Raw genomic sequence first — 13,701 nt, forward strand, 5'->3', positions numbered from 1 at the left:
TGCCTCTGATTTTTGGGGGAGGCATGGAACAAGGAATAGAGTTTGTCAAAAAAGATCTGGAAATGATTGAGCCCTGAGACCTCCTTGACCACATCCCCAACTGCCAGCTCTAGACGATGATTGGAGAAGTGCCACACAAACAGGCTTGGGAATTTACTACACAACTGGGTAGCAACGCCTGTTCTCTTCCCTAGCATGACTGAAGCCCCATCACATGCAAAAGAAACGACACACTGACCTAAAAAGTCCTCGTTAAAATCTCTTCCAAGACACTCCATTAACGCCTTTGTGATGTCATCAGCCGTTGTTCCATCCAACTCGATCAGCTCCCAAAAAAACGTTTCGGGCTCAGCATCAGCTAATGCTGAGCGTAGACACACAACAAGCACCGTTTTACCACTAATAGTGGTAGATTCATCGACCAAAACACAGAGTTTTCTTTGGTTTTCTGTAATGTCTTTTGCCATTTTTTTCTTCAGCTCATGAGCTATGTGGTCGATGATTTCGCCACAGGTTTTATTGGAGTGCAAAACCCTGCCCACGTTCAGCCCATTCAGTTTCTGTACATTCAAATCAATTGGCATGTCTGTGAATGGCCGGCTATGTTTGCCAATTTGATATGCCGTTCGAAAAACTCTGATAGTGGTGTCTAATTCAGATGTATGCATAGACTGCACTTGATGTTGAATAGTTTCACGTGAAGCAGATGTAAGGATGTCAGCAGCTTTTACATGGGCTTGTGATTCTTTATGTTCTTTGATTTTTTTTCTCAGGCTAGCTTGTTGTTTGCCCTTGTCAACACCGAAATGAGACACTGCACACTCACCCCATTCAGTTGACAGTTTCAGTCCTTGTCCAGTGTGTATTCCCAAAGATTTGACATCTCTGCATATCCGACATCCTAGCTTCTTATCTTTAAGAAGGAGCCATGCATTGGTCTTGCAAAAATATTGCACCTGGTCCGTTGTCCAGCAGTCAGGTGCATCGCTTTGCCCGGTGTTGGTGGTGGCAGTTGCGCCAGCAGCAGCTAACGTTAGAGGCTCTGGAGGAGGCGGCGGAGCTAGTGCTAATGCTAATGCACTAGAACTTGGAGCAGGAGGATCAACCAAAGAAAGCTCCCCATCAGACACAATTTCCAACACAGGCACAGCATTCTCTGTATTTGAAGTTTCTTTCGGCGACAACCGCTGTCTTTTTGCACTTTTATTAATCCACGCTAACATTTTAGAAATGCTAATTTGTGACGTGACTTGCTTTCCTTCTCTCGGGGGCGTGCCTGCTCTGTTCTATCACTCTACATAGCCACCCACTGGGTGGGAGTTGCACTGCATAAACACAACACACGTGCATCTAGGTATGTACATTGTAAAGCATTAAAACATGGTTTTACTAACAGTTTTCAGTATGTTGTTACTTCGGCATTATTATTATTATTATTATTATTTTGAAACGTGTATTACTATTAAATCACGGTCAAATAGGTTAATTTTGACATAGTCGTTTCCACCACAGTATTTACATGGAGAAGATAAGCCCCGCCCCCTCTCCAGCACGTTCTGTTTGAATGACAGGAGTAAACAGCTGACAGCCGCTGTGAAACTCCAGCGGTTAGAGCGATGAGAATGTCCGTTCGGCACCTCATGACGCATCTACTGAGTACCGGGCGGCTGTATATATATATATGGATGTATAATAAGAACGGCGGGAGAGTGTTGAGTACTGGCACGGTGCATGAGTACCGGAGTACCGCCAGCATGCCGGTACTGAGCAAGAAGTGCCGGTACTCCATGGGTCAGAACCAGAAGTGCCGGTACTGCGTACCGGTGAGTACCGGCCCAATTCCAGCACTGCATAGATCTCAATTTTACCATCAAAGTGGCCCAGTTTGATTCAATCAGTCATCTTCACAATCTTAAATATTGCGGAGGTGCTGTGGACGCTAAATACCATAGCTAAACACCAATCATACAGCAACGATGAAAGATTGACACTTTTTGTTTAACACGCTAACACTGTTATGTTCAGTCATCGTTCTTATGTTGAACATGAATACATTCACTTTGAAAGTAATTATGGGACGTATTTATTTTCTTAGGAATTTTCCTTCATACTTTCTTGCCGTGAAATAGGTCTTAAATTCCATTCAAAGTGGTCTTAAAAGGTCTTACATTGGTGAAACCTGCAGGAACCCTGTCTTTGGATACTCGATTGATACATATTGACAAAGCGCCTCGGATAGTGTTTTTTGTCTGTAGTCATCAGGCTGAACCACCAGGTTAACGATGTAACCCAGGGGTCAAACTCAAACTCACAGAGGGCCAAAATAAAAAAATTGGTACTAGTCGAGGGCCGGACTGGTTCAATGTTTATTGCAGAACGTATTTACTTACAACCCAGTGTCTGTCTACACTGCCTACCTGTGTTTAAACATGTTATTTTTTGTTTTGTTTTATTGTTCTGTTTTTTTATTTAAGTATTCCAGTAATGTATGTTGCATGTTTTTTTTGTATTGTATTTATTTGTTTAAAATGAAATGATGTAATGTCATGTGACTGTGCTGTAGTTCCTTTACAGCAAGGGGGGTCAAACTCAAACACACAGTGGGTCAAAATAAAAAAATGGGTACTAGTGGAGGGCCGGACTGGTTCAATGTTTATTGCAGAACTTATTGAAATGAACTTGTTGCACATATTAAACCTGGAACTAACAAAGCTTCAATGATTGCCTATAAAAACAACATTAAATAATCAGTTGCATTCATTTCTTATGGCTCTATCTGCAGCTTTTCCAGAGTCATTTCTTATGAGTACATTTTCCCACAGGCCAACAACAGCTTCAACAAAACTATTCCCCTCAGAGAGAAAACCAAACATGCCCTGTTGTCCTGAGAGAAAGTGCAGAAGGAAGCATCCATTAAACTCAGTGTGCTGCTCTGTGATGCTAGCTCAGATACTTGGCATCTCATCTCGGGTGCAAGGTCATCAATGTTTGGGCTCAGGCTCTGAGCGGAGGAGACCCTCAGGATGGAGAGAAGGTGTGCAATATACCGGCGGGCCAGATCCAATAGTAATTAGAAATTATCCTGCGGGACGAAATTAAATCTACCAAGGGCCGGATTTGGCCCGCGGGCCTTGAGTTTGACACATGTGTGCCTCAGCGTATTAACATATTTTAGAGCGTTGCTTTTATTGCTTTTAAATTGTCTATTGTTTTGACATGTACTTGTTTTATGGTGTGTGAGCTGTGCTGTGTTATTTTGTGTATGTTTTGTTTTGTTTGACTGTACAGCACTTTGGTCTGTAGGTTTAAAGCTCTATAAATAAAGTATTGTATTGTATTCTTTAGGATGAATTGTCTTTTTACATACCTCGAATGATGTCAGTAAAGCATTACTCATTTATGATCAGCTTTATTTCATGATCACTGAGCAACACATTATTCACAATCTGTACATAATTATCATTGTCTGGTGCAGTCACAGTGATTACCTGGAAGACACTCATGCACTCCACACGCTTCTTACATCACTGAGATAAATGACCCATTAAACCACAAAACCCAGATTTATGTTCGATGGTAAACAAAAGAGTATTAATATCACACATGTTGCATGGAGTGTGATTTGCTGGAAGTTAGACATTGCACACCTTGCACCACTTTATATGTCCACTATGTGGTGCTAGAGAAACACTATGAACAAACAGAATGTCATTAAACATCACTTGTAGACCATAGATATATATAAACACTAGATGACTCACCCGCGCTGCTGGCCAATGGAGACCGACGTTGCCACTTGGCCGCCATCTTGCTACAGGCAGTGCTCTCATCCATAACATTATGGTTTACTATTTAAATAACCATAGCTTGCTCAATTTTCAATTCAATTCAAACGGTTTGGTTTTTTATAAACATCAAAGATGTAGTTATGATACTGTATACTTATAGTCATGGACTTTCTTATGAAAATAACATTAAGCAGATAAAGCAATAGCTATACACACACACACAAGGTATTTATATTAAATATTTGCCGGTGTATATATTTCCATTTATTTTTATTATATTGTTAATATTTAAAATAAATTATAAAATTCAAATATATTTATATTTTATATATAAAAATCGGTCTCATGTTACCACTCTGTAAGCCAAGAGTTGTTAATTTAGCAATGCCTTAGCTTGAAGAATAGGGACACAACTAATGACAATAGCATATGGTGGTATATTATTTAGATATTCATCAGAAGAACCAAACCAACATAAAATGAGCTCACAGACAGGCCAGTTCTGTCTCATTTATCACAATTATACGAATATATAAATAATAGTAATATGGAAATTAATAAGTTACTTTTTTAACAATTCAATGTTCACTTATCAATACTGTGAGCCTGATTTTTTTTACATTCTCCAACAGAAAACACAACTCAGCGTACTTTTAAGAAATGGATCTTAATAGGCTTTTCCCCTTATAAGGCAAAAATATGTTTTGAGGCTCTGGACAAAAATGGCTATTTTGATTGTAAAGGTTGCCAATCCCTGGGTGTCGTTTCAATGTTTGCACATGTTTATTCAAGTGTATGAGTGACATAGAGCAAGTGAGATGGCCAGTGGTTCTCAAACCTTTTACACAGAGTACCACCTCAAATTATATTGGGCTCTCCTAGTAACACCATCATAGACCTTCCTGGGTACCACCGAGATAAAGGATTTAATATAACAAGCCATATGATGCTCTCATTTGTTAGTGACATTCCACATGCAAATAAAACAAGATAAGATGGTACTTTATTCATCCCAATTTGGGAAAACATTTTTAGTTACAGCAGCATAAGGGACAAAGCATTTTACAATGAATTAGAAATAAGCAAGAAAAATAAAGAAAATAAAGAAAGAGGAAAATATACATGTTGAGTTTGGCAGGATATTATATATAATATACATAAATATAAGGCATATGGAATATTAATGTTAAATATTAAATAGATTATATATGTGTAAAATGTACAACGTGGTTATATTCAAGAGAAACTATGGAGCAGAGAGTTATCTTCCAGCCAGAGGTGATTTGTTGAGTTATGGCACTGCGGAGCTGCAGCAGTCTGTTGGAGAAGGAGCTCCGTTGACTGTCCAGCTGCAGGTGGAGAGGATGGGTGGGGTTATCCATGATGGACAACAGCCTGTTCAGTGTCCTCCTCTCCACCACAGCTTCAAAGGGGTCCAGCTTGATGCCGATGACAGACCCAGCTTTCCTAATCAGTTTATTGATCCTGCTGGTGTCACCGGCTCTGATGCTGCCCCCCAGCAGACCGCAGCAAAGAAGAGTGCACTAGCCACAACAGACTAGAAGGTCTCCAGCATCTTGCTGCACACGTGGAAGTATCTCAGCTTCCTCAGAAAATAGAGTCTGCTCATCCCCTTCTTGTGCACAGCGTCAGTGTTGATCCTCCAGTTCAGTCCGTTGTCTAAGTGCACTCCCAGGTATTTGTAGTCCATCACAACAGCCAAATCCTCTCCCAGAATGCACAGGGGTAGAAGAGACGTCCTCACCCTCCTGAAATCAATGACCATCTCTCTGGTCTTGGCCACATTCAGAATACTCACAACATTAGGCTGAGGTTCATCTTCCGCTCTTCTTGAAGTGGTTGTGCTTCTTGTTGCTTCCGGCTAAAATACACATAATTAAAGACATTTTGAGTGTTTAAAATGTGCTGTAATACACAACACATTATTTATTCCTAAACTTCAAGAAAGAAAAACTAAAGTGTGACATTTAATCACATATTTATATATCAATCTTATACCCCTTGAATTCTTGTTGGCCAATGATACACATACCCTTTGAAGATGAGCTGGGAAATTGAATATTGTTGGCACAACACCATCTTTAAGCCGGACAGTCTGCCCCGTCCTGTCAAAGTCCTCACTCCTGAAGTGCTCACTGCAGAGCAGCGTCCTGCCAGAGGAAACAAAACCGTCCCTTCTTAGGGCGAGTTCCCACTGCCTCCTCCTCTCTCCGGTTTTGGGAAACCTTAAAAACATGAGAAAGGTAGCCAGATATATAAATTATTGTCAACATTGTCCTCCCTTCTTTCCTTTAACATTAAGGGTAAGGACAAAAATACACACCGAAATTATCATATTTTTGGGGTAATTGTATGTATGTATGTATGTATGTACGTATGTATGTAATGTATGTATGTATACTTTAAGAATAAGACAACCATACTAAGAGTAATAAAAAAGGTGTCCAAAAGAAACATTACATAATTGTGTAAAGAAATGGTAACAACATATTCTAAAGAGGCTGGGTCAACAACAATCTTGCAATACTATTATCTCACATAGCCCCACTGATCCTGTGTAGCAGGACTTGTAATGTACATACATCCACTAAGTAATTAACGATTATCCTAATTATAGTCATAATATTGTCATATCTTACACGTGAAAGGTGATTCCACGGATTCTTGTTTGCAGACTGCGGCGATTAGAGCAGCCGTAGGCTGCACAAAAGTCAGGCATAGTCAGGTACTTCTGTAAACACAAAGCCAGCAATTTCCTGTATCATAATGTATCTAAAATGTAAGATGTTTTTAACAAGCCAAACCACTTGGAAGAAATCATGTGTAACTTAAATGATGTTGAAAAGGAAGAGCAGTTCTGCCTCTCCCACTGGTGTAAAGTTGCTGGGTCAACTTTGTAATACTAGGTCTCACTCACAGCCTCTTGTTATTAGTCAGCTAATAAATACAACCACGTCATACACAAAGAAAAGCTGCAATTTCAACATGTCCAAGCATCCTGTATCATAGCCATGCTAATAACGTTTATAATAAACAAAACCGTTTGTAAATCAGTCAAGATTTCAGCGAGTTAAGAGTATTTTTGTGCAGATCACTCACCTTACAACAGCTACCATAGCGCGAATCAGAGTAACTGTTGACTGTAGCAAGATGGCGGCCGGTGAGCTACGCTGAAAAATCTCCCATGAGCCATCTAGTGTTTATATATATCCAGTGCTTGAATTGGAATGAAAAAGGTGCCAGTACTCTAAAATCAGCAACTTTTTCAAGTCAATTTTATATATACAGCCCACAAACAAGAATTTGGCTACTATAATGCTGGTGGGTTTGTCTCTTTACTACTGTATATTTTAGAAAGGTTCACTGTACTTAACATTTTTTATGATAGGCAGCGGATATGGCTAAAGCTCAGTAAGGTCAATATTAACTGAAAATATAGCAATCAAAGTCTAGATCTTCTGCTGAAGACACATGAAGCAGAGACCTTTCAGGTGAGAGCCCCTCTGGTGGTGTTCAACATTAATGACAAGGAAACAAAGCTCTGGTCAGAAGCATTTTTTATAAAAAGCTTTAACAAAATTAAGTATTTCTGTACATTTTGAATGCAATCTAACTTTCCAACTCAGAAAACGAAAAACGAAAAAGTGCCAAAAGTCTTCTCACATGGCTGAGCTGCTTTGCAATATACTTCACCACTGAAGAATACAAATATGTATAAAGTAAACTATGATGCAATCTAACTTTCCAACTCAGAAAAATGATAAAGAGCATGAACAAAGAACATGTAAAAACAAATGCAAAATTTGTACAATCTAAAATGAGAAACTGTAACTGCAAGTAACAAAGTCTGAGCCATGGTAAAGAGTTACATTGAACACCAAGCTGATCAGATAACTCCCTGGTTGGTCTGAAGTCCTTCTATCTCCAGGATCTGTACAAATCGGCACATTATGCCAAAAGTCTTCTCACTGGGTGAGCTGCTTTGCAATATACTTCACATTGTTAGAAAAGGCTCCAGAAGGCCTTGGGGACATCAGTATCAGGGACTGGAGCTGGACAGGCTCTTTCATCAGCACTTCTCCTTCCCTTTGCCAGCCAGGACCTCACATACTGTTCCGGATTGAACTGTCCTAGTGATGGTCCATTACATTTAATAAAAACCAGGCTGGACAGTCGGCTGACAGAGAGAGCATTCCTTTTTGCAGTAAGGATATCGTTCATGCAGCTGAATGCCCGCTCACACTCACTAGTGGAGACAGCGATGGTTCGGACTGTTTTCAGTAGAGGCTCCATGGCAGCAGGTGTACGGGATGCCCTGGTTTCCTTGTATTCGCGAAAGCCCTGAACAGTCTCTCTTCTGTCCACTTTCAGCACTTCGCACAAACGTAGCACCTCTACGTCCCCATACTGTACGTCTAACTCCTCTTCAGGCCAACTTCCAGGATGGATAACTTTCATGTCCTGGATTAGCTGATTGTCCCGGGCCTCCCGGCCATGTAATGGGATTTCTCTTGTGCTGACATGAGAGGAGGTTGTGGAAGTCATTCTGTGTCTCAGATTCTCTACCATACTGCGGAAAAACTGACCTGCATGAATCTGTACAAGCCTGCCATTCTCACGCAGGGCAACACCCTTGAAGGACTTCTCAGCTAGAGCTGTATGAACTGTAGTCATGTGTGGGCCAGGCATGGTGACCATGGATTCAAAAACTCGTATTTCTCGAGTTAAGAGCCTATCTGCTGTAGGCAGTGTCATCTCTCTTTTTTGGAGTTGCCGAGAGAGGTCGCTGAGCTCTGTGAGCGCATCGTACATCAGTCCCAGATTGCTGACAAACGTTGCAGATGTGAGCACATCATCCAGGCCCTTGTACTTTGCTCTGTCTCTGGAATCCCTGCTCGTGTCGTTTGCAGCATTTGTGAAGTGATCATGAAGCACTCGGTAGTTTTCCCAGACTGCTCTGACGCTCCTTTCACTTGAAGCTACCCAGCGGATGGACAAAACACGCCCTATCACCAGGAGACGCTGTCCGACTGCTTGCGCACACTGCGCTAACTGCCTCTGATTTTTGGGGGAGGCATGGAACAAGGAATAGAGTTTGTCAAAAAAGATCTGGAAATGATTGAGCCCTGAGACCTCCTTGACCACATCCCCAACTGCCAGCTCTAGACGATGATTGGAGCAGTGCCACACAAACAGGCTTGGGAATTTACTACACAACTGGGTAGCAACGCCTGTTCTCTTCCCTAGCATGACTGAAGCCCCATCACATGCAAAAGAAACGAAACACTGACCTAAAAAGTCCTCGTTAAAATCTCTTCCAAGACACTCCATTAACGCCTTTGTGATGTCATCAGCCGTTGTTCCATCCAACTCGATCAGCTCCCAAAAAAACGTTTCGGGCTCAGCATCAGCTAATGCTGAGCGTAGACACACAACAAGCACCGTTTTACCACTAATAGTGGTAGATTCATCGACCAAAACACAGAGTTTTCTTTGGTTTTCTGTAATGTCTTTTGCCATTTTTTTCTTCAGCTCATGAGCTATGTGGTCGATGATTTCGCCACAGGTTTTATTGGAGTGCAAAACCCTGCCCACGTTCAGCCCATTCAGTTTCTGTACATTCAAATCAATTGGCATGTCTGTGAATGGCCGGCTATGTTTGCCAATTTTATATGCCGTTCAAAAAACTCTGATAGTGGTGTCTAATTCAGATTTATGCATAGACTGCACTTGATGTTGAATAGTTTCACGTGAAGCAGATGTAAGGATGTCAGCAGCTTTTACATGGGCTTGTGATTCTTTATGTTCTTTGATTTTTTTTCTCAGGCTAGCTTGTTGTTTGCCCTTGTCAACACCGAAATGAAACACTGCACACTCACCCCATTCAGTTGACAGTTTCAGTCCTTGTCCAGTGTGTATTCCCAAAGATTTGACATCTCTGCATATCCGACATCCTAGCTTCTTATCTTTAAGAAGGAGCCATGCATTGGTCTTGCAAAAATATTGCACCTGGTCCGTTGTCCAGCAGTCAGGTGCATCGCTTTGCCCGGTGTTGGTGGTGGCAGTTGCGCCAGCAGCAGCTAACGTTAGAGGCTCTGGAGGAGGCGGCGGAGCTAGTGCTAATGCTAATGCACTAGAACTTGGAGCAGGAGGATCAACCAAAGAAAGCTCCCCATCAGACACAATTTCCAACACAGGCACAGCATTCTCTGTATTTGAAGTTTCTTCCGGCGACAACCGCTGTCTTTTTGCACTTTTATTAATCCACGCTAACATTTTAGAAATGCTAATTTGTGACGTGCTTTCCTTCTCTCGGGGGCGTGCCTGCTCTGTTCTATCACTCTACATAGCCACCCACTGGGTGGGAGTTGCACTGCATAAACACAACACACGTGCATCTAGGTATGTAAATTGTAAAGCATTAAAACATGGTTTTACTAACAGTTTTCAGTATGTTGTTACTTCGGCATTATTATTATTATTATTATTATTATTTTGAAACGTGTATTACTATTAAATCACGGTCAAATAGGTTAATTTTGACATAGTCGTTTCCACCACAGTATTTACATGGAGAAGATAAGCCCCGCCCCCTCTCCAGCACGTTCTGTTTGAATGACAGGAGTAAACAGCTGACAGCCGCTGTGAAACTCCAGCGGTTAGAGCGATGAGAATGTCCGTTCGGCACCTCATGACGCATCTACTGAGTACCGGGCGGCTGTATATATATATATATGGATGTATAATAAGAACGGCGGGAGAGTGTTGAGTACTGGCACGGTGCATGAGTACCGGAGTACCGCCAGCATGCCGGTACTGAGCAAGAAGTGCCGGTACTCCATGGGTCAGAACCAGAAGTGCCGGTGCTGCGTACCGGTGAGTACCGGCCCAATTCCAGCACTGTATATATCTATGTTGTAGACCACACATTGTTATTTTCATGATGTTTGCCACATGAGGCTGACTTCCTGTTGCCTTTAGGTGGTGCTATGACTTATCAAGCACTCAACATTGGTAGTTTGGAGACTGTACCATGAAGTTACAACAACTTCCTGTTTCATGAAGAATGTCTAATATGGCTGCCATCGTTATGGTTTTAAAAAGGTACTGAAATTAAGTTAATATACCGGTTAATACCTGTTAGATATTGTACATCTACAGGTGAAATATAGAGCAAGAGCTTTGTTAAAGTTGTGTAGAGTGAGCTATCGAGCCACCTTGCCTAACTGACGAAATATAACCATATCAGTTAACTAAGTGTATGTGCCACGTTTTGTGCGTCTAAATGCAACCCGTAGCCCTAAAAAAGTACTATCTGTTTAAGCCGTTGAACTCAGACACACAACTTTCACTATCCAGCTTTCCCCATGTCTTCCGGCTTTACTTACTACATTTCAGAGAGATCTGCATAACCAACACATTTACCTCATTCACACCAACGGTGTTTCAGGGCCGGTTCGGAGCTGGAGCTTGAAAAGCACCGGGTTTTCCTGTTCACACCACAGCCGAGCAGCCTCTTAGCTCCGGAATCCGGTTCGTTTCAAGCACCAAACATTTTTCCGGCTAGAGCAAAAGCACCGCATACGTCACGCTTACGTCGAGGCGGGGGCAGGGGCGGGATCAACTCCTGAACAACAACAAAAAGCCGGCGTTTTATCCAGTTTGTACACAACGATGGAGAAACTTAAAGGGGACCTATCATGCAAAATGCACTTTTGTACGTCTTTTATACATGAACATGTGTCCCCGGTGTTCCAGGGAACTCACCAAGTGTCAGAAAACACAACCCTCTCTATTTTCCTCCGTACCCAAATCTCTTAAAAAGGGGCAGCAACGAATCTGATACAGACTGATCCAGATTGTAACACTTATCTGACGTCACAGAAGTGGCGCTACGGCTATTGGTCCAACTCCACCAATCAGGAGGAGACAGCCACGGACATTGCCGTTCGAAAGCGCTGGAGACGCTGTAGTACATATGCCAGGCCTGTAGATGGCGCTGCTCTCACAGAATCAGCCCGTGCAAAGACAGTGTTAAATTGAGCGAAATGAGGAATGGCTAAAATGCATGATCTGTTTGGTATTTTGAAAAATAAAAAGTATAAATATGCCTTATATAGGTATGGTCCTACACTATATTATTCAAATATAGCATGATAGGTCCACTTTAACAAGCAGCAGTCCACTGAAGAGACCAGCTACCTGATGGGAATCTGGTCTTCCGAAGAGGTACAGAGGAAGCTGGAGCACAATCGGTCATTGTTGTTGTTGTCGGTGTGAGCTGTGAGGGGTTTCTGCGCGGTTTGGCTTTATGAAGCAGGCACGCAAACGATGACGCAAACGATGACGCAAACGATGACGCAGCACCAGTCGGACTCTGGGCGGTGTGAAAAGAGCCGGAGCTAAACTGAAGAACCGGTTCTGAACCTGAAAAGCTCTAGCACAGAGCTTGAACCGGAGTGGCGTTGGTGTGAATGAGGTAATTCTCACTCCCAACGCGGCCTATGTTGACGTTGTGTCAGGGTCCCTGTCGTCACTTTCCAACATAAGGGGTGGGGGCTTTAGCGTCGAGTTTCAACCTTCGGGGATGTCCCTTCTATAGAGCTCCCTAAACATATGTAGCAGACGACTTGAGATCGCGAGCGAATGCTCCCCGCTGCCTTGAAATTCAACGGCCGCGGCCGGTTCTCTGCTGAAGCATACGATGCGAGACTGCGTTGCATTAAAAATATTATGCTCTCTATATATTGTCTTTATTATGCTTTAAACGTTAAGTCAGGATCTCTTGGCGTCACTATCAAACGCAGGGGGGGGGGGCTTTAGTGTCAATGTTCAACTATCAGGGAGTTCCATTGACTTGCATAGAGCTCCCTGAACGTTGCCAATAGACGAGTTGGTATCGCAGCGAAATGGTCTCTGCAGATCCATTCTCACAGCATTTATCAACCTTTTTCTTACTCAATATCAAGCCACACTTATTGTTTTTACTTCTTTATTTTGAATTGAATAATGTAGGACTTTTGTTGCCGTCAGTTATGGGGCTCAGAATACTGAAATCTGTATTGTTTCATAGTTTTTTCTTCTAATTTTGTATTATTTTCTAAACCACACTGTTATTTACTCAACAATAACACATAATTATCCTTGTGTTTATTTATTTGTTTGATTGTATAATGTCGGACTTTTGGAGTCCGTCAGGACCGAGTGTCGGAGCAGCTCATTCGAACACAGGAAGCTGTATTTTCAAAATAAGAGTTCATTTTAATATTATGGCCCAATCCCAAACCACGCCCTACACACTCCCCCTCCGTGGAGTGACACATGAGGCTCCCTCCTGTCAGATGGAGGGAGTAAATACAGCAGCAAGCTTTGGGCCGGCCTCCCCTCTCTCCGGCAGAAACAGGAAATGCCGTAACTGTATGTAACAACGGTTTCAAATCAGCATCTCTTAGACAAAAAGTTTAAATTAATAACTCAAATAAAACTCCAAATATCTTTCATTGTGTTACTTTTTTGTAAAGCTCTTTTAGTTTGAAAGCTGATTTTTATAAGCTTCTTAGTTTTTGCAACGGTCTGTAAATATACACAACTTTATAATAAAAAAATTACCTTTTTCTAGACTAAACACAGGTTTGATCCTAAGTTAAAAACATATGAGGTTATCATGAGGTTGTTAACATCGCAGTTTATCAGTGGATGTTTGCTGGAACTACTTGTTAACAGCTTGTTTCCTGACGGACACACACAGCGTGACTCCGGTCAGGTAGAGACTGGTCTCAAGTCAGCACCGCTGCAGACTCGCTGTTTGAGGGCTTGATAGCCCACTCCCCCTCCACACTCGTTGCTTTGGAACAGCCCTCAATATGGCGGACCCTCCGCGCGAATGCACAAA

At 42.0% G+C, this 13,701-nt stretch overlaps 1 protein-coding gene across 1 annotated transcript; it reads right to left on the bottom strand.

Moving 5' to 3' along the window:
* Positions 1 to 4,961: 4,961 nt before the first annotated feature.
* On the bottom strand, positions 4,962 to 6,560 carry LOC117556752 (THAP domain-containing protein 5-like). Its single transcript, XM_034232248.1, has 3 exons — positions 6,449 to 6,560; positions 5,842 to 6,034; positions 4,962 to 5,670 (listed from the first exon to the last, which is right to left on the bottom strand). Exons 1-3 carry the CDS (start codon positions 6,526 to 6,528, stop codon positions 5,347 to 5,349), a joined length of 597 nt encoding a protein of 198 aa, XP_034088139.1. The 5' UTR covers positions 6,529 to 6,560; the 3' UTR covers positions 4,962 to 5,346.
* Between the last annotated feature and the right edge of the window lie 7,141 nt (positions 6,561 to 13,701).

Source organism: Gymnodraco acuticeps, unplaced genomic scaffold, assembly GCF_902827175.1.
Source record: "Gymnodraco acuticeps unplaced genomic scaffold, fGymAcu1.1, whole genome shotgun sequence".
Taxonomy (NCBI): Eukaryota; Metazoa; Chordata; class Actinopteri; order Perciformes; family Bathydraconidae; genus Gymnodraco; species Gymnodraco acuticeps.